Source organism: Coregonus lavaretus (assembly GCF_964263955.1).
Source record: "Coregonus lavaretus genome assembly, chromosome: 7".
NCBI classification, from domain to species: Eukaryota; Metazoa; Chordata; class Actinopteri; order Salmoniformes; family Salmonidae; genus Coregonus; species Coregonus lavaretus.
In genome coordinates this window covers 58,516,900-58,543,876 of record NC_139994.1, presented here as the reverse complement: position 1 = coordinate 58,543,876, position 26,977 = coordinate 58,516,900, and the positions used below count along the sequence as shown (strand labels likewise).

Sequence of the window (26,977 nt, the reverse complement as noted above, 5' to 3'; positions counted from 1 at the left end):
CGGACTGCTCAATGTTATGGCTACTATCAGACTACTAATAATAAGACCTGGCTTCTTGTTAACGTGACTCTCTTTGGAATACAATAAATATAATCTGAGCTTAGATGCTTAGATCACTTTTTCATGTGTGTTTGGAGGAGAACAGTGAATGTTTATACAGCTGGTTTAAGGTATCGGTGCAGAAATAGCCAGGTCACGCAAAGTACCAGGCAACATTGCTAGAGGTGCTAGACAGTGTCTCGGTGACTTGTAGGAATCTCTCTGCCCATACCTATGCCTCATCCGTAGTCTGCCATTAAATAGGTAGCAATACAAAATGGAGTACAGGTTTTAGAAAGGGGTTTGGCTATGAATCCATTGTGCATGTCTTTGGGAAGCTGACTATTTTTAAGACTGCATTTCTTTTTTTCTTTTTTTTCTCAAATGCATGCTATGAAAACCATTTTTCTTAGTTATAACTGTAGAAACCTAATTTGCTCAAGTGTAAGATGAATTGCGCCCATTGTTTAACAATGTACCTTTTCATTTAGAATGCTTTAGGGACACCTTTGTCTACATATAGCTAACTAAATTAATGTGACCCGGTTATTTCATGTTAAATAACAACCACAGCCAGTGCTTTTGTTACAAGCGCTGTGTTAGTAGGTTATCTGTAGCTACCATAATGTTTGGCTGTTTCATGAAAACCTCACCCTCGGGACACTGGGCCGGACTGACTCGCCATGTGTTCCTGTTGTGGTTATAAACACAGATTTGAAAAATGTGAAAAGTAAGTAAAAGTAAGTAGGGTTCCGTGCTCGGGGGTAGTAGTGGGTACCTGCTTAGTAGAGTGTTGTGCCTGCGCTCGTATCCTGAACTGGACTAGTCCACTGTCCCACCCCCCACCCCCTCCCCCACTCCACGTCCCTCCAGTCATCACTTCAGGCTTGGTAGTACAGCACTCTGACTTCTGAGAAGCCATAAAGGAACACCCTCACGTACAAAATGTAGGTCTGTTGCACCTGGCAGAAAAGTGAATCGTCACCACAGATGATATGGGGACATGACACTTTCAAAGCAAAGTTTGTCAGATGTTTTCAGACCTCTAGGGTAGTCTGTCAAGATAGAACCACAACCAGTGTCGTAGGACGGGGTTTCATCTTGACATTACTCTACTTTTGAGGTTTGAAAACATCTGTCAAAGTTTCATTTATGAGGGAAATGTGCCTTTAAGTTCCAGCACTCTTTGCCATCAAATCTAACTGTCTCTCTCTGTGTCTCTGTGTCAGTGCGGGGATGTCGCCCAGGGAAGATCGTGCAGATGTCAGAGGCTGAGGTGAGGGGCCTCTGCATCAAGTCCAGAGAGATTTTCCTCAGCCAGCCCATCCTGTTGGAACTGGAGGCTCCCCTCAAAATCTGTGGTAGGTGGTGATGATGATGATGATGATGGTGGCTGATGATGATGATAATGCTGATGATGCTGATGGTGAAGGTGATGATGATGATGATGAATCCCCACTACATCTCATGTCCAGTTCTGGACCTATTATTCATTCATTGGCCTGACTGTGGATGGATAGGCAATGGTAGTTAAGTAACCCCCCCCTCCTCAGGTGACATCCACGGCCAGTACACAGACCTGCTGAGGCTCTTTGAGTACGGGGGCTTCCCGCCCGAGGCCAACTACCTGTTCCTGGGGGACTACGTGGACCGAGGGAAGCAGTCCCTGGAAACCATCTGTCTACTGCTGGCTTACAAGATCAAATACCCCGAGAACTTCTTTCTCCTCCGGGGCAACCACGAGTGTGCTTCCATAAACCGCATCTATGGCTTCTATGATGAGTGTGAGTAGTATGCGTGCGTGCACACATGCTCTGTGCACATACACACACACGACACACACACACATCAATACCTCGCCTCATGCACTTGTTAGTGTATCATACAAGTAATTGAGCTAAATACCCACCCGACACACACGCTAATTCATGTTTATTTGCCATTCAACACATGTATGCTGTGACAAGAGTAAAGTTGCAAATGAATACACTTGCACACACAACTGTCTCACATGAGTGTACAAGATCCCAGATGATTGTAGAAAGTATATTTAATCTTCATCTCTTAATCATTCTCTAGGTAAGCGCAGATTCAACATAAAGCTGTGGAAGACATTTACTGACTGCTTCAACTGCCTTCCCATCGCTGCCATCGTAGACGAGAAGATCTTCTGTTGCCATGGAGGTGCAGTATTGCTGGAAGAGCTGTCCCTCAAACTCCCTGTCTATAAATGACATGGTTGTTAAAAGAGCATAGCGTTTTGTCTTGCTCAGAAAGTGAATATGAAAGTTGATATAGCATTAGAATAATGATTACATACTACATATGTATTAAATAGTTACAGTATATAAAATAATGCAAGCAGGCATTAGACATGAGTCATGACTATGATTAAGTGAAAAAAATAGTTAAAGGTTCTGTGCACAGCAGTGCCTCTCCTACAACGTGCTGGTCCTGCCAGGGAAACTAACCTTGAAAGTGTGTGTGGTTTGTATGTGTTTTGGATGACGGAGTGCTGTTGTCTCTGTGCTCCTCTGTCTCCTACCAGGCCTCTCTCCAGACCTGCAGTCTATGGAGCAGATCCGTCGCATCATGAGACCCACAGATGTCCCTGACACAGGTAGGTCCACATACACACATATGGATGGATGCACATGGACATACACATATACTGAACAAAAATATGAATGCAACATGCAACAATTTTCAAAGATTTGACTGAGTTACAGTTAATATCAGGAAATCAGTCAATTGAAATAAATTCATTAGGCCCTAAGCTATGGATTTCACATGACTGGGAATATAGATATGCATCTGTTGGTTACAGATACCTTAAAAGAAATGGGCCTCACAATGGGCCTCAGGATCTCTGTGCATTTAAATTGCTACACATTTGTACGTGGACACACACACACACACACACACACACACACACACACACACACACACACACACACACACACACACACACACACACACACACACACACACACACACATGTTTTACTGTCCTTGTGGGGACCTATTTTATCTAACCCCTAACCCTAAACAACCCTTACCCTAACCCCTAACCCTAACTCCTAACCTATACCTAACCCCTAACTCTTAACCCTAATTGTAACCCTAAACCTAAGCCTAAAATAGCCTTTGTCCTCGTGGGGGCCTGGGAAATGTCCCCACGAGGATAGTAATACAAGCCCACACACACACACACACACACACACACACACACACACACACACACACACACACACACACACACACACACACACACACACACACACACACACACACACACACACACACACACACACTCTCCTCTCCAACTCTCCAAGCTGTTTACAGAAACATGTGCTATTTCCTTTAGCAGACAGTAGGGGTCATCCCAGATTGTACTGTACATGATTTTGGGCAGTTTAGCTAATTCTTTGTTAAAGATTTTCTGTTTCTCCAAACCAAATGAATATTGATATTACCATAGATGGGTTGTTTAAACATTACTTTAATGACTTTCCATGATCAACCCATTGTTATGTCAACACAGTAGACCTATGTGTAGTTACATCTAAATAAGGTTCTGAGAATCATTGAATACAGTGGGGGGGGGGAAGTATTTAGTCAGCCACCAATTGTGCAAGTTCTCCCACTTAAAATGATGACTTTAAAAATCCTACAATGTGATTTTCTGGATTTTGTTTTCTCATTTTGTCTGTCATAGTTGACGTGTACCTATGATGAAAATTACAGGCCTCTCTCATCTTTTTAAGTGGGAGAACTTGCACAATTGGTGGCTGACTAAATACTTTTTTCCCCCACTGTAAGTCACAGAAAACCCAAGGGATGTAGTATCTGGTCATCAGACCGTTCTAGCAAACATCTCCTTATATGGGCGTGATGTGAACCACCGGACCGTGAGGCCATTTTACACGTCTCAGATCTTGTTATGGTTGTGTGTGTGTGTGTGTGTGTGTGTTCCAGGGTTGCTCTGCGACCTGCTGTGGTCGGACCCAGACAAAGACGTTCAGGGTTGGGGAGAGAACGACCGCGGGGTCTCGTTCACGTTTGGGGCTGATGTGGTCAGCAAGTTCCTCAACCGCCACGACCTGGACCTCATCTGCAGAGCCCACCAGGTACTGTAATGATCAAGTGACCTGTCATTGTAGTAGAAACAAGACATTAGAGTTGTCCAGTACTAGCAACATAATCCAGTACACTGTAGTGTCATCCACCCAAACCCTCTTACACACAGAAATGACAGCTCCAGTTCCTATAAACCAAAAGTATCAAATCTTAAAACACTTCTCTATTGCTGTTGAGATACTTAACAACGTACCACTGTAAAATGTACATAGTGAATATACTTAATGACAATGATATTGAGGGCTCACTAGTGACAACACTACAGATAGTTACTGGAAATGATGCTGTAAACTGGGTGGTTCGAGCCCTGAATGCTGATTGGCTGACAGCCGTGGTATACCACGGGTATGACAAAACATTTATTTTGACTTTTCTGATTATGTTGGTAACTAGTTTATAATTGCAATAAGGCACCTTGGGGGTTTGTGGTATATGGCCAATATACCACGTCTAAGGGCTGTGTCCAGGCACTCTGCGTTGCATCGTGCTTAAGAACAGTCCTTAGCCGTGGTATATTGGCCATTTATACAACGGGTGGGTCTAATCTTGAATGCTGATTGGATAAAAGAGCATTCCAGCCAGTGTCTATTCCACAAGTTACCACAGTCTAAATCTATGGCGTTAAAATACCTATTTACTCTTTTCCATCTGACTGCACAACCCACTGTCTCATCAGCCCAGCCAGGCAATTTATAAACATGATCTCCACTTTAAAAATTATCTAGACATTATCTCACATTTCTTTTAGACTAACAACACCTCCTCAGGCTTTAACGGCTCAGGGCTGTATCCAGGCACATAAGAACAGCCCTTAGGCGTGGTATATTGGCCATAGACCACACCTCCTTGTGCCTTATGGCTTTAATTATAGCTACACACTTATATAGCTACATATAGTTGCACTTCATGACTTCGATGGTCCCCTCCACTGATGTGCTGACTGTGTGTGCCTCCCCCAGGTGGTGGAGGATGGCTATGAGTTCTTTGCCAAGCGGCAGCTGGTGACTCTGTTCTCAGCTCCTAACTACTGTGGAGAGTTTGACAACGCCGGCGGCATGATGAGTGTTGACGAGACCCTGATGTGCTCCTTTCAGGTAACGCTATTAATGTAACGTCAGTAGTGTCATTGGAACAACAGCTGTTTTCTGTCTCTACAGAGAGTAAGGAGTGTTTGTCATTAGGGTAGACTGACTGAGTTTATTTTCAGGATAAGTCCCTAAAGTGTATCATTCCACACACTTATGTTTGTAGGCCTACACTGTTTAGGCAATAAGGTACAGTGGCTTGCGAAAGTATTCACCCCCCTTGGCATTTTTCCTATTTTGCAAGGCACTGTACTTGTCAATGCTACGTTTTGATTATCGCTACTATCACTCTGCTACAGCTGGGGCCAAACAACAGCCCTTAGCTTTGATAGAATCAAACCCTGTTCAGTCTCTTGCGTCTATTGGTTTTATTAATTCACCAGACATATTAAAGAAGAATTTCACAGGTGGAATATGCCTTGGATTGGGGTTTAGATGTATAGTCTAATGGTCCACCATCACTTTGTAGATCCTGAAGCCGTCTGAGAAGAAGGCCAAGTACCAGTACGGAGGGATGAACTCCGGCCGACCCGTCACCCCGCCCCGCACCGTGGTCCCGCCAAAGAAACGGTGAATGTGGAAGAGAGGAAGAGCGAGTGAGAGAGAGAGGAAGGGAGGGAGATGGAGGGACGTCGTGGATGAGTGTGATGGTCCCTGTGATCAGTTTTTCACAACGGAGAAACACTTGGCAGACATCAATAAATGTAGATAAAACGCAAAGTTTTTGATTTCATGACCCCCTGCTCCCCACCTCCGTTTGGTCTTTAGTTGGCATTTCCCTCTCTGAACTGTTCTGTGTCGCGGGCCGCTCCCCTCCCCCAAGGCTTAATCAGTGTAACAAACCACCCCCCCCTCCCCCCTCCCCAATGCTTCATCTGTGTAACCAACCACACCCGTTTAAAAAAAGTTGTGTTTAAAGAAAACAATGAGAACAGTCATTCTGTTTGCATATCGGAGTGTTTTTCATTGTGATTTTGTTCTTGCTTTTTGGCTTATGACAGAATGACAACTACTAGCCCCAGTTGACCATTTCACCACCCCACCTGTCAAGTAAGAACAGGTGTTAATGACAGTTACTGGGTTTTCAATAAATAAAATGGGGGAAACATTTTTTGGGTTGGTCAGTGTCTTTTTCATTGATATATATAATGTGCTTTCAATGCAGTGAAAAATAAAACACTTTATACTCAAAGTATTGTAAAAAGAAGACTAAATCACACAGAAATATAAAACAATCAATTTAATGTCACCAAATCAAAGCCATTTCCAACAGCAGCAACTGAAATTCCTCAAAACTGAAAAACTATAAAAATGCACACATGCATAGCCATGGTTCCCTTCGCTGTAGTAGCACATCCTGACGAATCAAATCCCTGCTCGCAGCCACAACCAAACATGATTGGAGTTCCATAAAACAAAGTTGAATTGTATGTATTAAACTCTACAGTAACATGTAACAATTATGTCCAAGAAGACTCTTTCTTCTCAAAACCTAATTGCATGCAGTACTTTAGCAATAGCTATAATTTCACTATCTACAACTAATAATTTAATCACTACTCTGCCTTGATCTGGTCTCGCATTCAAAAACACAGAATGTTTAACTTCTGGCCTTTCCTATATTTCACTCTTCTTGCTCATGTAATGTTTTATTACGCAACACTAGGCTGTCAACAGTGATCCATGCGACCTGTGTTGATAACAATTCCATGTTAAATCATTCAGACATGGTCATGACCTGAGTCCTGACTCCTTGGTCCTGATCCTCCACCATGTTCCAGAATTGTGAACTTGCACACTCCTCGTCATGGATTTAACATCCATGTGAGAAAGTTGTAAGTGCACACTTCGAGGAGAATCAGGATGCAACCTTAGTAATGCTCCTGGGCCCGGTTTCCCAAAAGCATCTGAAAGCTAAGTTCATTGTTAGAATCATAGGACCATGTCCCTTTTGGGAAACCGGGCCCAGACCAGTGGTGTAGTGGAGGGTATATGCAGGTATACTCTGTTTACCCACTTCTTTTTCAGTGGCCAATGTGTATATTCACTTCTTAATCCCCACGATGCGTACCAGAGTAGTGTAGTGGAGGTATACGCCGAATCAATTAATAAAGCTGATGAAACAGATCAGAATGATAAGCTTAAAATGTTGAACTATTATTTCTTCACATTTTAGGCGCAGCAATGTTTCAAAATGGAATTAGGGGGAAAACACCTTTCTAAAATGCACACAGCACATGCGAGCGGTTTCATGGACAGAGATGGAAATATTTAGAAAGAGGGGAGATCTAAAGATGCAACCACTATCATGAGTTGCTAATATGACTAGTATAATGCTTTTGGCTGCTAGACAATTAAAGAAAGTTGATTTGAAAACCAATATAACAGGAGAACGCATAGGAGTGTTTATTTAAATTTTAGTCATTTAGCAGACGCTCTTATCCAGAGCGACTTACAGTTTAGTGAGTGCATACATTTTCATACTGGCCCCCTGTGGGAATCGAACCCACAACCCTGGCGTTGCAAGTGCCATGCTCTACCAACTGAGCTACACGGGGCCAAATAATTGCCTTGGCTATAGGCTACTTTGAAGTAAAACAATTAAGGAACAGGAAAAATATAGTGATGCCAATGATAGACCTAACTGTCTTCTGGTAGATGGAAAGGCTTCCCAAAAACCTTTTCAGTTAAATGTTAACTAGCTACAAAGTAACCTATGCCTACCTGGCAGAATGATATCATGATTATTTGCATCAATCCAGTGGTCATTTGTTTTGCAAACTCCATCTCATGTGGCTACAGAAACACTGCTAACCAAACAACAGTGCTAGGTGCCTGGGTTCTTGAATTAAAGGGTAACTACACTATGCATTGTTGTTATGGACTTAGAACATCCAATTTTGTTGTTTTTATTTTTAAAAATCTAGACCGAATACCTGATTTATTTTATTGAAAAATCTGAAACTTGTGAATTTCTGACTCAGTTGACAACCTCATTAATCTGTTTCAGTAGTAGGACTACTATTAGCGTACTTGCACAGTACAGCTTGGGTTGGTCTGACTGTGAAAGACCAATATGGGAAAGACAGTACAGCTTGGGTTGGTCTGACTGTGAAAGACCAATATGGGAAAGACAGTACAGCTTGGGTTGGTCTGACTGTGAAAGACCAATATGGGAAAGAGAGTACAGCTTGGGTTGGTCTGACTGTGAAAGACCAATATGGGAAAGACAGTACAGCTTGGGTTGGTCTGACTGTGAAAGACCAATATGGGAAAGAGAGTACAGCTTGGGTTGGTCTGACTGTGAAAGACCAATATGGGAAAGACAGTACAGCTTGGGTTGGTCTGACTGTGAAAGACCAATATGGGAAAGACAGTACAGCTTGGGTTGGTCTGACTGTGAAAGACCAATATGGGAAAGACAGTCCAGCTTGGGTTGGTCTGACTGTGAAAGACCAATATGGGAAAGACAGTACAGCTTGGGTTGGTCTGACTGTGAAAGACCAATATGGGAAAGACAGTACAGCTTGGGTTGGTCTGACTGTGAAAGACCAATATGGGAAAGACAGTCCAGCTTGGGTTGGTCTGACTGTGAAAGACCAATATGGGAAAGACAGTACAGCTTGGGTTGGTCTGACTGTGAAAGACCAATATGGGAAAGACAGTACAGCTTGGGTTGGTCTGACTGTGAAAGACCAATATGGGAAAGACAGTACAGCTTGGGTTGGTCTGACTGTGAAAGACCAATATGGGATATCATTTTAGGTCCTTCAGAGTGTATAGCTTGTTTTCCATCCAATTGGCGACAGATTTTCATGCAAATATTTGCATAAAGAAAATGTACTCATTTTCCCACCAAACGGACTTGTTGATGATAAAAGTCTGTGCATGATGACGTAGTGTACATGCTGAAGTTTTCATGTACCGAATACAAATCTAAATGTTCAATCTGTTTCCATTGTATTTTTAACTCTACCAATAGTTTTGTCACAAAAAAATATCAAATGTGCCTACTCTGGTCTTGGCATGTGCGCTCTAGCCAACAGCTCCCAGATACAGTGCGGGTAGGCTAGTCTACATGATGACATTATTATGGATAAGAGAGAGAATCTTTTTATTTGTCAAACATCAGTCATCATGTCACCAGAATAAGACCCTCGATATCACCATGCACTTTCACGATCCTGTAAAGTTAATAACTTATTTCATCTGTAGCCTAATAAACTGCACGGTTTCCTGAGTCATAGTGAGAGGAATGTTTTTGGCAAAATTTGAGTATACCCACTTCTCCAGGCACCACTACACCACTGGTTCAGACAGACGGGTATTGTTCAAAAACGTATAAAATGCTTGCTTGCTTCCTTCCTTCCTTGATCACTGATCTAACATGACAGGATAGGTGAATTATGTATTGGAGATCTTGCTAACACCTGCGCAGTGCATTCGGAAAGTATTCAGACTCCTTCACTTGTTCCACATTTTGTTACGTTACAGACTTATTCTATAACACCCCATCAGTGGCGGCTCCTGAAAACATTCTCAGGGGGGGCAATTTTTCTGATGATTTAGGTGACCTACACACATTTTAAAAAAGATATGTCCAGCAACAACATGAAGACAGGGGCAGCATATAAGTCAATGCCAGAAGCATTTATTGACTGATCTCAAAAGTGTTGGCTTACAAAAGAAAAATAAGTTATCACAGTAAAAATAATCAAGGGTGTTCTTTCACATTCCTCAACACTGCATAAACAATATGCATTTCCATAAACAAATGAAATATCAGCTGAAAATACAGCATCTTGGTATTTGTTCAGATTGCAGGATCAACAAGAGCTTTTACCACATTTTTTGCCTCATGGTTGAATTGGAAATATGTGCACCTGAGCATAATTCACAACAAGCAAGCAGGAGCTTTTGATAGAGGCTACTGAAAACATTGATGCAAGTTATTGGTAATAAGAAATGTTTATAGACTTCCATATTCTGCCCTCTTGTATAGATTTGTGAAAATGAACAGTGATAGACATTTTGCCTGAAAACAGAATTTGAAAATAATTTATAGAAAAGGTAAACACAGCTATCTGTATGGCTTTGTAAAAATGAACAACCATATTCTGGCCAATTGTATAGATTTGTAAATATGAACAACCATATTCTGGCCAATTGTATAGATTTGTAAAAATGAACATGAACAGATTTTTTTTTTTTTTTTTTTACTTTGTTTTAAATGAAAAATAACTATTTTAAACAACATCAACTGTGAACTGATTTGGGCGTGTGTGTGTTAAAGAGACAGACAGGGAGGGACAAAGAGAGAGAGAGGCTACATTACTTGTACTGAAACTGTTCTCTTCTCTCTTTCAATGCGGCAAAGCGGTCAATGACTTTCTCATTGAAATCAGGCATGCTAAGGACTAGTTCCCTCTCCATGGAAAGCATGGCCAGTGCATTCAGACGTTCCTGGCCCATTGAATTTCGCAGGAATGTCTTAACTCGTGTCAAAGTTGAGAAACATCTCTCAGCTTCAGCTGTTGTCATGGAAGTAGTTATGAGGATGTTCAACAGAGTCACAGTCTCAGAGAACGTCTCCTGGAGGTTGTAGCTCATGAGAACCTGGTACAGTGCCAGTGCACCACAGTTTGACTTTCTCGTCGTCAGCAAAAAGACTGTTCAGTCTCTCCAAAAGCACACTGGCGATTGAGACTGAGGTTGATTCCGAGATGGGAAGGAACTCAAAAAAGCGCTCCTGCACTTTGTGGTTGCTATCTATGTACCTCAGCACAAGCACCAGCTGTGTCTGTGTAGAAACGTCTGTGGTCTCGTCAGCTTGGATAGCTACGAAGTTCGCCGACTTCACCTCCTCCACAATATGTTCCCTCATGACCGCTAGCATACACTCCAGTAGCTCGTTTTGAATGGTCTTTGATGTGAACTTCTTTCAAAGAGACAATCGAGTTGCACTGAACGCTAGCCATCTTCATAGTAGTACGTGAATTGATTGACGCTGCTACCCGCTCTTTTCTTAGTTACGTTCATGGTTATGTTACGTATGACGAAAGCGCGTAAGTGCAAGCCCTCAGAAACCCATAGAGATTGTATTGAAAGCTCTGATATTTGAAAAAAAAAGATTTTACATGAGAGGCTATGAGACACTTCTGGGCGATTTTCAACCTGACTGAAATCGCCCCAAAAGGGGCGGGGCCATTTGAAGCGCAACTTTAGCCTGATTGGACATTTAGTGGCAGATCAGACGTCTAGATTAGAACACTGATAACTACTGTTGCCGTGATATAATTGATTAGAAAAAAAATCCCTTCCTTTTCCCGTTTGGCAGTGCGTCGCCCATATCGCCCTAATGAACACACCGCCCCTGCACCCCATAATGACAAAGCGAAAACTGGTTTTTAGAAACGTTAGCTAATTTATTACAAATAAAAAACAGAAATACCTTATTTACATAGGTATTCAGACCCTTTGCTATGAGACTCTTAATTGCGCTCAGGTGCATCCTGTGTCCATTGATCATCCTTGAGATGTTTCTACAACCTGATTGGAGTCCACCTGTGGTAAATTCAATTGATTGGACATGATTTGGAAAGGCACACACGTCTATATAAGGTCGCTCAGTTGACAGTGCATGTCAGAGCAAAAACCAAGCCATGAGGTGGAAGGAATTGTCCGTTGAGCTCCGAGACAGGATTGTGTCGAGGCACAGATCTGGGGAAGGGTACCAAAACATTTCTGGAACATTGAAGGTCCCCAAGAACACAGTGGCCTCCATCATTCTTAAATGGAAGAAGTTTGGAACCACCAAGACTCTTCCTAGAGCTGGCCGCCCGGCCAAACTGAGCAATCAGGGGAGAAGGGCCTTTGTCACGGAGGTGACCAAGAACCCGATGGTCACTCTGACAGAGCTCCAGAGTTCCTCCGTGGAGATGGGAGAACCTTCCAGAAGGACGACCATCTCTGCAGCACTCCACCAATCAGGCCTTTATGGTAGAGTGGCCAGACGGAAGCCACTTCTCAGTAAAAGACACATGACAGCCCGCTTGGAGTTTGCCAAAAGGCACTTAAAGGACTCAGACCATGAGAAACAAGATTCTCTGGTCTGATGATACCAAGATTTAACTCTTTGGCCTGAATGCCAAACATCACATCTGGAGGAAACCTGGCACCATCCCTACGGTGAAGCATGGTGGTGGCAGCATCATGCTGTGGGGATGTTTTTCAGCGGCAGGGACTGGGTGACTAGTCAGGATCGAGGGAAAGATGAACGGAGCAAAGTACAGAGAGATCCTTGATGATAACCTGCTCCAGAGCGCTCAGAACCTCAGACTAGGGCGAAGGTTCACCTTCCAACAGGACAACAACCCTAAGCACACAGCCAAGACAACGCAGGAGTGGCTTCGGGACAAGTCTCTGAATGTCCTTGAGTGGCCCAGCCAGAGCCCGGAATTGAACATCTCTGGAGAGACCTGAAAATAGCAGTGCAGCAACGCTCCCCATCCAACCTGACAGATCTTGAGAGGATCTGCAGAGAAGAATGGGAGAAACTCCCCAAATACAGGTGTGCCAAGCTTGTAGCGTCATACCCAAGAAGACTCAAGGTTGTAATCGCTGCCAAAGGTGCTTCAACAAAGTACTGAGTAAAGGGTCTGAATACTTATGTAAATGTGATATTTCAGTTTTTTTTTTAAATATACATTTGCAAACATTTCTAAAAACCTGTTTTTGCGTTGTCATTATGTGTTTAGATTGATGAGGGACGAAAAAACAATTTAATCCATTTTAGAAAAAGGCTGTAACGTAACAATGTGAAAAAAGTGAAGGTGTCTGAATAATTTCCAAATGCACTGTATAAATTGTGTTAGGCCAGTCCTAAAGTAAGCAAGGGTGCGGTGCATCTGTAGAGTATTTGAACAGGGCCATTATCCTCATCAGCCCTCTCAACAGCATTATGTACAGGTACCTCGTTTGTTTTCTACATACAGTATAACACAGTTCATTCTCACTCCATTCAGAAAACACTCTTACACTTTGAGTGATCAAATCAAAAACAAAGATTTCATGAGAGGGAAACATGAAAAGGATTAAAACAACGGATAATGAAATGAGAGGAATGAAGAAAGTAAAGTCTAGAAACCAAAAGAGAGCAAAACAAGTTCAAGAGTCGGTAAGGTTCTAATCAATGCGTTCATATCTGGAGTGGAAACGTAATGGCCGAAAAATAAATACTTTACAGACATACAAATCTATAACTTGACCTAATGCACAGGTTTAGAAATGGTTGTCGATTACTGTTTAATGGCACTCTTTACACTGGCAGTTTAAAAATGTATAATCTGACTCCATTAAGTCATCGTGGCCATGACACATTGTTGTTAATCCGTGTTCAAAGACTATAGTTTACTCAAGTAAATGACCAACAGCTAAACAAAAACAAGTGCTGTTACTTAAAATGTACATAATCGAAACAGAATAGCTTTTTCATGGTCATTGTAAAAAGTGAAATATTTGTTATTACAGTTATTTGTTTACAACAAAGCAGGAAGTGTATCCCTTTCCTTTTGAGAAATCTGTCACAGCACACCTTTGTACATTACACCTAAGGTCAAAGCACTGTTCAAACAAAGCAGTGGTGTAAAGTACTTAAGTAAAAATACTTTAAAGTACTACTTAAGTAGTTTTTTGGGGTACCTGTACTATACTTTACTATTTATATTTTTGACTACATTTACTTCACTACATTCCTAAAGAAAATAATGTACTTTTTACTCCATACATCTTTCCTGACACCCAAAAGTACTCGTTACATGGTGAATGCTTAGCAGGACAGGAAAATGGTCCACTTATCAAGAGAACACGTGGTCATCCCTACTGCCTCTTATCTGGCGAACTCACTAAACACAAAGGCATCATTTGTAAATTATGTCTGAGTGTTGGAGTGTGCCCCTGGCTATTCGTAAATGTTAGAAACAAGAAAATGGTGCCGTCTGCTTTGCTTAATATAAGGAATTTGAAATTATTTATACTCTTACTTTTGATACTTAAGTATATTTAGAACCAAATACTTTTAGACTTTTACTCAAGTAGTATTTAACTGGGTGACTTTCACTTTTACTTGAGTAACTTTCTATTAAGGTATCTATACTTTTACTCAAGTATGACAATTGGGTACTTTTTCCAACACTGAAACAAAGTGACTAGACAGCAACAGGTTAATAGGTAGATTAGCTTCGCAGAATGGTGTTAGGGCAGCGTTTCCCAAAATTGGTCTTCGGGACCCCCCCGGGTGCACGTTTTGGTTTTTGCCCTAACACTACACATCTGATTCAACTAATCAAAGCTTGATGATCAGTAGGTTATTTGGATCAGCTGTGTAGTGCTAGGGAAAAAACCTAAACGTGCAGCCCTTGGGCTCCCAAGGACCGAGTTTGGGAAACCCTGTGTTATGGTCAGACTTAACGCTACCCTCAGGAGAATAGATGAAAGGAGGAGTGAAATGTGGTCTGGTTCCCATAACCTGCCTGCCCTCTGGTCCTATCATTACACTGCATCATATCCTGTTTCGAAAACCAGTCCTACTGGGCCATTATCCTGACATAATCAGGAAGTGAATAGTGCATTTTTTCTCTCGGTTTTCACTCTATTGAACAAACCCCAGCAGGTGGTCCTCTCCACTCCAATTGGCTAGAACGACATGAGTGTGCTGATGTCCATGTTGTCTGTGTAATGTAATGCCTTTGTAATGATGTGCAAATAACAATAATGAATAAACCTATCTGTAACCAAACGCAAACTAAGGAAAATAATTTAATTGGTCTTCCGTGCAAAAATATTGTACTATTTCATACCGTCATGATATCCAAAACAAATCAAACGTTTTAAATCAAATGAAATGCTTAGCTGAAAAATAAAAGTACTTACTCATCAGAGCTAGTAATCCTGATTTAATCTGATGTCGTTATGAAAATAAAAAAGACTTCCATGAGAAAATGATCTACTTTGTGGAACAATCCATTAGTTCTCCATAATCTCTTACAGCTACAGTACTTGACTAAGGTTAGTGCCTTTAAAAAAAAGAGAAGAAAACAACAGGAAAACATTATTATACAAAACAAACTCCTTAAAATGGTCCAACTAAAAAATAACGACCCAAGTTTAAAACTGTTTGGCACCGACGGTGTCCATCCGATGAGAGGCAACCAGTGCCTTTTACTAATTACCACTGTAAACCAGTTGTAAAGTAGCTAGCTAGTATTCATGTAGCGTTATACTGTTAATATCTCAGTTATTTCAATAAGTGTAGTGCATGTCAGGCATCTGGGGAGATGATACTCAATCCCTGGTATAATATCTATTGTGGTCAGTACTAATGTCATTTTGATGCAGGCTTTTCCGTAGGCAGCTCTATTCCCATCCTGGGTCCTTCTAGGTATGAAGATGGCGATGATGTCATGGCGTGTCCCGCCACTTTACGGATGGGGATGGAGGTAGCCGTTGTCACTTGACAGCGGATGGCGTTGACGGATGGTGGTGGTCCTCTGGTGTGTGTGTGTGTGTGTGTGTGTGTGTCTAGACTAGTAGGCGGAGCAGGAAGGACAGGCCGGCCCCGATGGAGAGGCCCAGCGCCAGGAAGAAAGTCATCAGGGCCCCTGCCGTCTCTGCATCTTTGGGAGCCACCAACCTGGAAGGAGACGGAGAGAGAGGAGAGAGAGACAGGGGTGTATTCATAAGCATACTGTAGCAAAATGATTTACAATGAAAAAAACTAAAAGTGACTGAAAAGTGTTTCTTATTGGACAAATTCGGGTAGGCCCCTTCCGGTTTCTGCCCTTTTGGTTCCTATTGAATATACCCCAGATATAGAGTAGGTTTTGTTGTGGTGTTACAGTGGTAACAAGGAAGTTGGCATGGGGTAGAAAGTGTGGTTGGGTGACAGAAACAGTATGTCAGGTGACTGAGAGAGAATTCCAGAGTGTGTGTGTGTGGGAGAGAAGTGTTGACAAGAACTTGATTAAACAGAGTGACAAACCATGACAATTAGATTGGAGGAGTCAATATGTGCATAACTGACATAATGTTATGACAGTGGACTGTGACGTATGGTGTATGTGTGTTACTTCTACTCACTGTGGGGCGTAGGACATGGACAGGCAGACGCAGTAGCCGCTGGACAGGGAGAAGAGCGTCATGATGAAAGCGAAGGCAGCGTCGTGGGAGAAGAGGACAGGGAGGTAGGAGCGGCTCTGGACGTTACACAGCATCAGTAGAGGAACAAACACCACCCTGGAGACCACCAGCCCTGGGAACAGACGACTCTCCTTGGGGGGCTGTGGTACACATACAGAGAGAAATGTTACTGATATACAAGGTTTTATAGACACAATAAAATAATTTTATAATAATAACTAAATGTAATACTAATAACTAAAACTTTCATTCTGGGAAAGAAAGTGAAGGATTATAAAACACTGAGAAACTTAGGTTGTATCATAAATCAAATCCATTGTGATCCTATGAAATGTGTAATAAAATGACATTCATCCACAGAGATTAAATGAGATCAGACACCTACCCACTGGACCAAGGTGGTGACGGTTCTGCCGATCCAGTCACACACGTTGAAGATGAGGAAGCAGCACACAGAGATGAAATAGGGTTCTGATGGTGGGAAGAGGGAGAGAGGTGATTAATAGGAGTTTTAAGGCTCATGACATGCATATTAAACATACAGCATACATATCTACACTCTTAGAAAAAAAGGTGCTATCTACAACCTAAAAGGGTTATTCGGCTGTTCCCATAGGATAACTTTTTAAAGAACCCTTTTTGGTTACAGGTATAAAAGGGTTCTACCTGGAACCAAAAAGGGCTCTACCTGGAACGAGAAAGGGTTCTCCTATGGGGACAGCCGAAGAACCCTTTCGAAACCGATTGTTCTAAAAGTGTATACATACCCCATTTCCCAGGGTATCTGGTCTTGACGTCCACAGTGACGGCGGGGAACACAGCGAGAGTGACGGTGAAGACAAAAACTACACAGAACGCCATCACCCATATCTGAAGAGAGACAGAGAGAAATATGGTGGAAGCTCTCTCTAGACCTTAAACTACTCTGGAGCTTTTAAATCCATGTAGGGGAGTGAACAAGTCCACACTTCAGAAAAGGGTAGGGATTGGACCTCAACTATAGACCAGAGCCATATACAGTGGGTATAGAAAGTCACCAGCCTGAAATGAAAACACATTTGAAAAAATCAGACTTTTCCCGGATTTATTTACCCACAATATCCAAGTAATAAAAAAATTAACTGAAAATTAATTATAATTAAAACAGTAAAATACCCTATTTGGATAAGTGAACACCCCCCTTAGAATTGCAATTGCAAACTTGCTGAGGTATAACCAACCACCTTCCAGATCAAAAATCAAGCTAATTGGCTTCCATCTGTGATCAATTGTAGTGACTTTGACTAGTTCAGAATAAAAGCAGTTGTTCATATAGGACTCCACTGCTTAGTAGTGCAATTCAAAGCAAAGAATCCACTATGGGCAGAAAGGTACTTTCAAAGGATCTAGGAGATAAAGTTGTGGAAAGGCACAAGTCAGGGGATGGCTATAAAAAGATTTCAAAGGCTTTGTCTATCCCTCGGAGCACAGTTAAGACCATTTAAGAAGTGGAAGAAGTATGACACCACCCAGACCCTGCATAGATCAGGCCATCCTTCCAAACTGGATGACCGGGCAAGCAGGAGACTAATCAGAGAGGCTACCAAGAAGCCAATGGCGACTTTGAAGGAGCTCCAGGCCTTTATGGCAAAGGCTGGTCAATGTGTGCATGTGACCACAATATCACAATCGCTCCAAAAATCTGGCCTCTATGGGAGGGTGGCAAGAAAAAAAACACTCCTCAAATGGCAACATCAAGTCTCGTTTGAGCTTTGCCAAAAAGCACATTGTAGATTCCGAGGCCAAGTGGCAAAAGGTGCTGTGGTTAGATGAGACCAATATTGAACTTTTTGGCCTGAATGCAAAACGATATGTCTGGCGAAAACCCAATACATCTTCCCACCCAAAGAACACCATGCCTACAGTAAAGCATGGCGGTGGCAGCATCCTGTTGTGGGGGTGTTTCTCTTCAGCAGGGACTGTCAGGATAGAAGGGAAAATGGACAGTGTAAAATACTGACAGATTCTTGAGGAGAACCTGCAGCCCTCTGCCAGGAAGTTGAAAATGGGAAGATGGTTCACGTTTCAACATGACAATGACCCAAAGCACACCGCCAAAGCAACCATACAGTGTCTGAAGGACAATAAGGTGAATGTCCTTGAGTGGCCTAGTCAGAGCCCCGACCTAAATCCCATCGAGAATCTGTGGAATGACTTGAAGAGTGCAATCCATGAGCGGTCACCAAGCAATTTGACTGAGCTTGGACAATTCTGCAAGGAAGAATGGGCAAATATTGCAGTCTAGGTGTGCAAAGTTAGTAGAGACGTATTCAAAGAGACTCATGGCTGTAATTCAAGCAAAAGGTGGTTCCACCAAGTATTAACTCAGGGGGGTGTTCACTTATCCAAATAGGGTATTGTACTGTTTTAATTGTAATTAATTTTCAGAGTTTTTAATTTTTAATTTTTAACTTAGATATTGTGGGTTACCGTGTGTAAATAAAGCTGGAAAAAGTCTGATTTTATGTTTTCATTTCAGGCTGTAAGGCAACAAAAGGTGAACATTTTGAAAGGGGGTGGTGACTTTCTATACTGTATTTAGAAAATAAAAAATCCATAAATATATGACCGCTATAGAGCCAGCTGAGTAACAACAGAGGTCAGCATTACCTTTTTAAACACCTCCATGATGGTGGACATCCTATCCCTGTCCTCAGCCTGCTCCAGGGTTAAGAAGGCCTGCTTGGGACTGGCCCCAGCCCCCTCTACATCCACCTCTTCGCCGCTGGCACCCCCATTGGCCAATGAGTCATTGGCGTCGCCATACAGATTGCCGTTCTCCGCCGTGACACTCTCTGTCACTGGAGGAAGGGGAAAGATTTCAGGGAAAAAAGGTCAACTTGACCTAACATTGACCATTCAACAGGCAGAGGTAAATGTGTGTGGGAGTGATGGCAGATGTCACTATAAAGGGAGGGAGGGACGGACACTAGTTTCTGTGGCCCACCAGACTACTACATTATCTGTTAAGAATACCGCCAGGAGTTTTGCCTCACCCCTTGACCTCACCAGGAAAAACTGGACCAAGCTATAGCTGAATTACTGTAGTCCCTAATTAGAAGGAGAGGATGAAAACCAGAAGTGTTTTTCGGCCCTCCAGGACCGACATTGAACAGCCCAGGCTTTCCTAGACCTTTGTTAATTTCCATGGAAACATCTATTGACGTTAACAGGAGAGTGATGGGGTGGTTTAATAGTGTCTGATCTGTAAATGTCCCACAGGGCAGCTCTTTGTCTGGGAGAGGTTGCTGCACTAATTGGATAAATGTGAATAAACTGGGCTAATGGGATAATGATCTGTTGAATCAGTTCAATTCAGACCATGGCCTGTATGTATCAAGCGTCTTAGAGTAGGAGTTCTGATTTAGGACCAGTTTTGCCTTCTAGATCACAATGAAGACGATTACATGGACGGGGGGGACCTGAACCTAAATCAGCACTCCTACTCTGAGACACTTGATACATATAACCAATGTTCCCACTAAGCTGCGCGAGGGCGCGCATTAGCCCGAGACTGTCGCACAGCTCCCCCGGGACAGCTGAACAGAAGAAAGCAGAAGAAATATCAGCCCATGGAGAGAAGCTTGAGAGAGTTTTCCCTGTTAGTTAACACTATCAACGTTTCCCTTCACTGTGGCAATTGTGATAGAATCGACGCAATATTAGCCACTTTAAATGCAACATACTGAAACAAAACGAACTATGCAAGACTTAGCATGCAAAACTATTAAAGAGATTTTGTTGTAGGCAGAACACATCAGAGTAGGATTCTATTGCTTTGACGCGCAGTACTCAGCCCCTACTCTACATAGACCGGCGCGGCATAACCAAATCAGAGCTGCAGTAGGCCTATATGCAAATAGACCATTGCCATATATGGATCTGTGCCATTTACTTTGAACTGGACTGTTTACAGCATGAGCGGTCAGTAGATGTGCTTGTTTTGAGATCAAAGCGAGAGCTGCATGTAGCCAGGTGTGCACATTGTTAATATCCTTAGCTAGTTAGTGAGTTATTAGCCCAGTTATTGATACTGTGTAGTCAGCAATAGGGGAGTGATTTCTTTCTACAAGAGCACAAAACTCTGAGTCAGGTAAAGAGCTTTTTCTTGTCTTAAAGGGGCAATGTTGTATTTTGAGACAGGCTTGAATAAGCTAAGTAGCCAATAGGAAGAGGGTAGCATAATTTGTCTGATTCTCTGTAATAATGGTATGGGAATAATAATGTATAATATTTTGTAAAGTGGTTTCTTGCATCAAACAACAACAACATTTTCAGTCACATCCTTGTCTGAAGGACAAGTGGATAAACAGGTTAATGTCAAGCCCTGCATGTTTTTTTCAAAAGTTTCATGGAATGTAAACAGTGGCGATTTTAGCATGTAAATCTTAGTGGGGCAACAAAACAAAAACATGTTGGGGATGCACGCCAGCAAAGCCACTACACAACACAACACTAAACAATACATTAATTGCAATATAACGGTGACAAACGGTGCCCACAAACTGTTAGGGCCTACATAAAGTGGATGGTCATTGGTGAGCTATATAAGCACAAAATAATCCACATCTTTCACTATGAATCTCACAGCTTTCAGCAGCCTCACCTTTCAGCAGCTCATCTGTGGTCTCCACCTCATAACTCCTGCTCTTGTCCAAGTAGAACTGGGAAAACTCCTGGATGAGACCGGCGCAGAGGCCAAATGAGACAGACTGAACATTCCCTGAACACGAACACAGATTCCTTAGATAAAACATAGTCATACCATACTGCCATATGGTTAGCTACAGCCCTGGGGGATACATGGTCTGTTCTGAGGCCCAACCTGTGGTATCTATCAGTGGTTCTATTACATTCTAGTCCTGTAGAGCTGAGCCACTCACCAAGCGAGGCAGTAGGAGGTAGCTAAGCAGAGTGATCAGGGTTCCTACGCACGGCGTGATGAAGTAACCCAACGCAGCCGTCTCAGGGTCCGTGTCACCTGTTACACACACACACACACAGGAAAGAGAAAGGAGAGGTCAGAGAACTACTTACAAGTGGAGTTCCAAAGGCCACATCATACTCAATTGTCAATCCTTTTCTTTTTTTTTTGACAATTCAAAATACATAAAAATTTTACACCAGGCAAAATATACATATAGCATAACTTGAAGATATATAGATATGTACACGAAAAAGTCTAGAGACTTTTTCCATTGTGATCCTCTATTGTTTTGCAAGATAGGCATTCAATCTATGCAAGACTTAGCATGCAAAACTATTAAAGAGATTTTGTTGTAGGCAGAACACATCAGAGTAGGATTCTATTGCTTTGACGCGCAGTACTCAGCCCCTACTCTACATAGACCGGCGCGGCATAACCAAATCAGAGCTGCAGTAGGCCTATATGCAAATAGACCATTGCCATATATGGATCTGTGCCATTTACTTTGAACTGGACTGTTTACAGCATGAGCGGTCAGTAGATGTGCTTGTTTTGAGATCAAAGCGAGAGCTGCATGTAGCCAGGTGTGCACATTGTTAATATCCTTAGCTAGTTAGTGAGTTATTAGCCCAGTTATTGATACTGTGTAGTCAGCAATAGGGGAGTGATTTCTTTCTACAAGAGCACAAAACTCTGAGTCAGGTAAAGAGCTTTTTCTTGTCTTAAAGGGGCAATGTTGTATTTTGAGACAGGCTTGAATAAGCTAAGTAGCCAATAGGAAGAGGGTAGCATAATTTGTCTGATTCTCTGTAATAATGGTATGGGAATAATAATGTATAATATTTTGTAAAGTGGTTTCTTGCATCAAACAACAACAACATTTTCAGTCACATCCTTGTCTGAAGGACAAGTGGATAAACAGGTTAATGTCAAGCCCTGCATGTTTTTTTCAAAAGTTTCATGGAATGTAAACAGTGGCGATTTTAGCATGTAAATCTTAGTGGGGCAACAAAACAAAAACATGTTGGGGATGCACGCCAGCAAAGCCACTACACAACACAACACTAAACAATACATTAATTGCAATATAACGGTGACAAACGGTGCCCACAAACTGTTAGGGCCTACATAAAGTGGATGGTCATTGGTGAGCTATATAAGCACAAAATAATCCACATCTTTCACTATGAATCTCACAGCTTTCAGCAGCCTCACCTTTCAGCAGCTCATCTGTGGTCTCCACCTCATAACTCCTGCTCTTGTCCAAGTAGAACTGGGAAAACTCCTGGATGAGACCGGCGCAGAGGCCAAATGAGACAGACTGAACATTCCCTGAACACGAACACAGATTCCTTAGATAAAACATAGTCATACCATACTGCCATATGGTTAGCTACAGCCCTGGGGGATACATGGTCTGTTCTGAGGCCCAACCTGTGGTATCTATCAGTGGTTCTATTACATTCTAGTCCTGTAGAGCTGAGCCACTCACCAAGCGAGGCAGTAGGAGGTAGCTAAGCAGAGTGATCAGGGTTCCTACGCACGGCGTGATGAAGTAACCCAACGCAGCCGTCTCAGGGTCCGTGTCACCTGTTACACACACACACACACAGGAAAGAGAAAGGAGAGGTCAGAGAACTACTTACAAGTGGAGTTCCAAAGGCCACATCATACTCAATTGTCAATCCTTTTCTTTTTTTTTTGACAATTCAAAATACATAAAAATTTTACACCAGGCAAAATATACATATAGCATAACTTGAAGATATATAGATATGTACACGAAAAAGTCTAGAGACTTTTTCCATTGTGATCCTCTATTGTTTTGCAAGATAGGCATTCAATCATAGATAATGTTCAAATATCCATCTATACAAAGCAAATATACACACCTAACCTATGCCTTCGGAAAGTATTCAGACAACTTGACTTTTTCCACATTTTGTTACATTACAGCCTTATTCTACAATCTACACATAATACCCCATAATGACAAAGCAAAAACAGGTTTTTAGATTTAAAATATATATATATATACAGTCATGGCCAAAATTGTTGGCACCCCTGAAATTTTTCCAGAAAATGAAGTATTTCTCACAGAAAAGTATTGAAATTACACATGTTTTGCTATGCACATGTTTATTTCCTTTGTGTGTATTGGAATAACACAAAAAAAAACAGGAAAAAAGCAAATTTGACATAATTTCACACAAAACTAAAAAAATGGGCCGGACAAAGTTATTGGCACCCTTTCAAAATTGTGGATAAATAAGTTTGTTCCAAGCATGTGATGCTCCTTTAAACTCACCTGGGGCAAGTAACAGGTGTGGGCAATCTAAAAATCACACCTGAAAGCAGATAAAAAGGAGAGAAGTTGACTCAGTCTTTGCATTGTGTTTCTGTGTGTGCCACACTAAGCATGGAGAACAGAAAGAGGAAAAGAGAACTGTCTGAGGACTTGAGAACCAAAATTGTGGAAAAATATCAACAATCTCAAGGTTACAAGTCCATCTCCAGAGATCTAGATGTTCCTTTGTCCACAGTGCGCAACATGATCAAGAAGTTTGCAACCCATGGCACTGTAGCTAATCTCCCTGGACGTGGACGGAAGAGAAAAATTGATGAAAGGTTGCAACGCAGGATAGTCCGGATGGTGGATAAGCAGCCCCAAACCAGTTCCAAAGAAATTCAAGCTGTCCTGCAGGCTCAGGGTGCATCAGTGTCAGCGCGAACTATACGTCGAAATTTGAATGAAATGAAACGCTATGGCAGGAGACCCAGGAGGACCCCACTGCTGACACAGAGACATAAAAAAGCAAGACTACAGTTTGCCAAAATGTACATGAGTAAGCCAAATTCCTTCTGGGAGAACGTCTTATGGACAGATGAGACCAAGATAGAGCTTTTTGGTAAAGCACATCGTTCTACTGTTTACCGAAAATGTAATGAAGCCTTCAAAGAAAAGAACACAGTACCTACAGTCAAATATGGTGGAGGTTCAAAGATGTTTTGGGGTTGTTTTGCTGCCTCTGGCACTGGGTGCCTTGACTGTGTGCAAGGCATCATGAAATCTGAGGATTACCAAAGGATTTTGGGTCGCAATGTAGGGCCCAGTGTCAGAAAGCTGGGTTTGCGTCCGAGATCATGGGTCTTCCAGCAGGACAATGACCCCAAACATACTTCAAAAAGCACCCAGAAATGGATGGCAACAAAGCGCTGGAGAGTTCTGAAGTGGCCAGCAATGAGTCCAGATCTTAATCCCATTGAACACCTGTGGAGAGATCTTAAAATTGCTGTTGGGAAAAGGCACCCATCCAATATGAGAGACCTGGAGCAGTTTGCAAAAGAAGAGTGGTCCAAAATTCCGGGTGAGAGGTGTAAGAAGCTTATTGATGGTTATAGGAAGCGACTGATTTCAGTTATTTTTTCCAAAGGGTGTGCAACTAAATATTAAGTTAAGGGTGCCAATCATTTTGTCCGGCCCATTTTTTGAGTTTTGTGTGAAATTATGTCAAATTTGCTTTTTTCCTGTTTTTTTTGTGTTATTCCAATACACACAAAGGAAATAAACATGTGCATAGCAAAACATGTGTAATTTCAATACTTTTCTGTGAGAAATACTTCATTTTCTGGAAAAATTTCAGGGGTGCCAACAATTTTGGCCATGACTGTATATATATATATATATATATATATATATATAATATCTCATTTACATAAGTATTCAGACCCTTTACTCAGTACTTTGTTGAAGCACCTTTGGTAGCGATTACAGCATCGAGTCTTCTTGGGTATGACGCTACAAGCTTGGCACACCTGTATTAGGGGAGTTTCTCCCATTGTTCTCTGCAGATCCTCTCAAGTTCTGTCAGGTTGGATGGGGAGCGTTGCTGCAAAGCTATTTTCAGGTCTGTCCAGAGATGTTCGATCGGCTTCAAGTCCGGGCTCTGGCTGAGCCACTCAAGGACATTCAGAGACTTGTCCCGAAGCCACTCCTGCGTTGTCTTGGCTGTGTGCTTAGGGTCATTGTCCTGTTGGAAGGTGAACCTTGGCCCCAGTCTGAGGTCCTGAGCGCTCTGGAGCAGGTTATCATCAAGGATCTCTCTGTACTTTGCTCCGTTAATCTTTTCCTAGATCCTGACTAGTCTCCCAGTCCCTGCCCCTGAAAAACATCCCCACAGAATGATGCTGCCACCACCATGCTTCACCGTAGGGATGGTGCCAGGTTTCCTCCAGACGTGACACTTGGCATTCAGGCCAAAGAGTTCAATCTTGGTTTCATTGGACCAGAGAATCTTGTTTCTCATGGTCTGAGAGTCTTTAGGTGCCTTTTGGCAAACTCCAAGCGGGCTGTCATGCACCTTATACTGAGGAGTGGCTTCTGTCTGGCCACTCTACCATAAAGGCCTGATTGGTGGAGTGCTGCAGAGATGGTTGTCCTTCTGGAAGGTTCTCCCATCTCCACACAGGAACTCTGGAGTTCTGTCAGAGTGACCATCGGGTAGTCAGACCATCCTGGTGGAGATGGCTGTAACGTAACAAAATGTGGAAAAAGTCAAGGGGTCTGACTACTTTCCGAAGGCACTGTATATACAAAAGTATGTGGACACTCCTTCAAATTAGTGGATTTGGCTTATTTTCAGCCACACCTGTTGCTGACAGGTGTAAAAAAATTGAGCATACAGCCATGCAATCTCCATAGACAAACATTGGCAGAATGGCCTTACTGAAGAGTTCAGTGACATTCAACGTGGCACCTTTCCAACAAGTCAGTTCGTCAAATGTTTGCCCTGCTAGAGCTGCCCCGGTCAACTGTAAGTGCTGTTATTGTGAAGTGGGAATGTCTAGGAGCAAAAATGGCTCATTCGCAAAGTGGTAGGCCACACAAGCTCATAGAACAGGACCGCCGAGTGCTGAAGTGCATAAGAATCGCCTGTCCTCAGTTGCAACACTCACTACCGAGTTCCAAACTGCCTCTGGAAGCAACGTCAGCACAAGAACTGTTCGTCGGGAGCTTCATGAAATGGGTTTCCATGGCCGAGCAGCCGCACACAAGCCTAAGATCACCATGCGCAATGCCAAGCATCGGCTGGAGTGGTGTAAAGCTCGCCGCCATTGGACTCTGGAGCAGTGGAAACGCGTTCTCTCGAGTGATGAATTCGCTTCTCCAGCAAAGGTAACCTGCCTAAATGATTACCGCCCCGTAGCACTCACATAGGTCGAATTGAAGTGCTTTGAAAGGCTGGTCATGGCTCACATTAACACCATCATCCTGGAAACCCTAGACCCACTCCAATTCGCATACCGCCCCAACAGATCCACAGATGATGCTATCTCAATCTCACTTCACACTGCCATTTCCCACCTGGACAAAAGGAACACCTATGTGAGAATGCTATTCATTGACTACAGCTTAGCATTCAACACCATAGTGCCCTCAAAACTCATCACTAAGCTAAGGACCCTGGGACTAAACACCTCCCTCTGCAACTGGATCCTGGACTTCCTGATGGGCCGCCCCCAGGTGGTAAGGGTAGGCAACAACACATCCG

At 42.5% G+C, this 26,977-nt stretch overlaps 2 protein-coding genes across 2 annotated transcripts in view; one reads left to right on the top strand and one right to left on the bottom strand.

The window, feature by feature from the left end:
- LOC311132808 (serine/threonine-protein phosphatase PP1-beta catalytic subunit-like) overlaps positions 1 to 6,374 on the top strand; it is a 35,496-nt gene extending 29,122 nt beyond the window's left edge. Inside the window, exons 2-8 of the mRNA XM_084166149.1 lie at positions 1,269 to 1,400; positions 1,593 to 1,823; positions 2,119 to 2,223; positions 2,588 to 2,659; positions 4,017 to 4,168; positions 5,138 to 5,272; positions 5,733 to 6,374. Coding sequence (XP_084022275.1) covers positions 1,269 to 1,400; positions 1,593 to 1,823; positions 2,119 to 2,223; positions 2,588 to 2,659; positions 4,017 to 4,168; positions 5,138 to 5,272; positions 5,733 to 5,837 — 932 coding nt within the window. The 3' untranslated portion in view covers positions 5,838 to 6,374. The remainder of the gene's footprint in view (positions 1 to 1,268; positions 1,401 to 1,592; positions 1,824 to 2,118; positions 2,224 to 2,587; positions 2,660 to 4,016; positions 4,169 to 5,137; positions 5,273 to 5,732) is intronic.
- A 7,624-nt stretch (positions 6,375 to 13,998) lies between these two features.
- The window catches only part of LOC311132807 (equilibrative nucleoside transporter 2-like), a 29,058-nt gene continuing 16,079 nt past the window's right edge, over positions 13,999 to 26,977 (bottom strand). The window contains exons 7-15 of the mRNA XM_084166148.1: positions 22,918 to 23,015; positions 22,641 to 22,710; positions 21,382 to 21,479; positions 21,105 to 21,174; positions 19,109 to 19,299; positions 17,227 to 17,329; positions 16,845 to 16,930; positions 16,400 to 16,599; positions 13,999 to 15,953 (exon numbers count right to left, since the gene is read on the bottom strand). Coding sequence (XP_084022274.1) covers positions 15,842 to 15,953; positions 16,400 to 16,599; positions 16,845 to 16,930; positions 17,227 to 17,329; positions 19,109 to 19,299; positions 21,105 to 21,174; positions 21,382 to 21,479; positions 22,641 to 22,710; positions 22,918 to 23,015 — 1,028 coding nt within the window. The 3' untranslated portion in view covers positions 13,999 to 15,841. The remainder of the gene's footprint in view (positions 15,954 to 16,399; positions 16,600 to 16,844; positions 16,931 to 17,226; positions 17,330 to 19,108; positions 19,300 to 21,104; positions 21,175 to 21,381; positions 21,480 to 22,640; positions 22,711 to 22,917; positions 23,016 to 26,977) is intronic.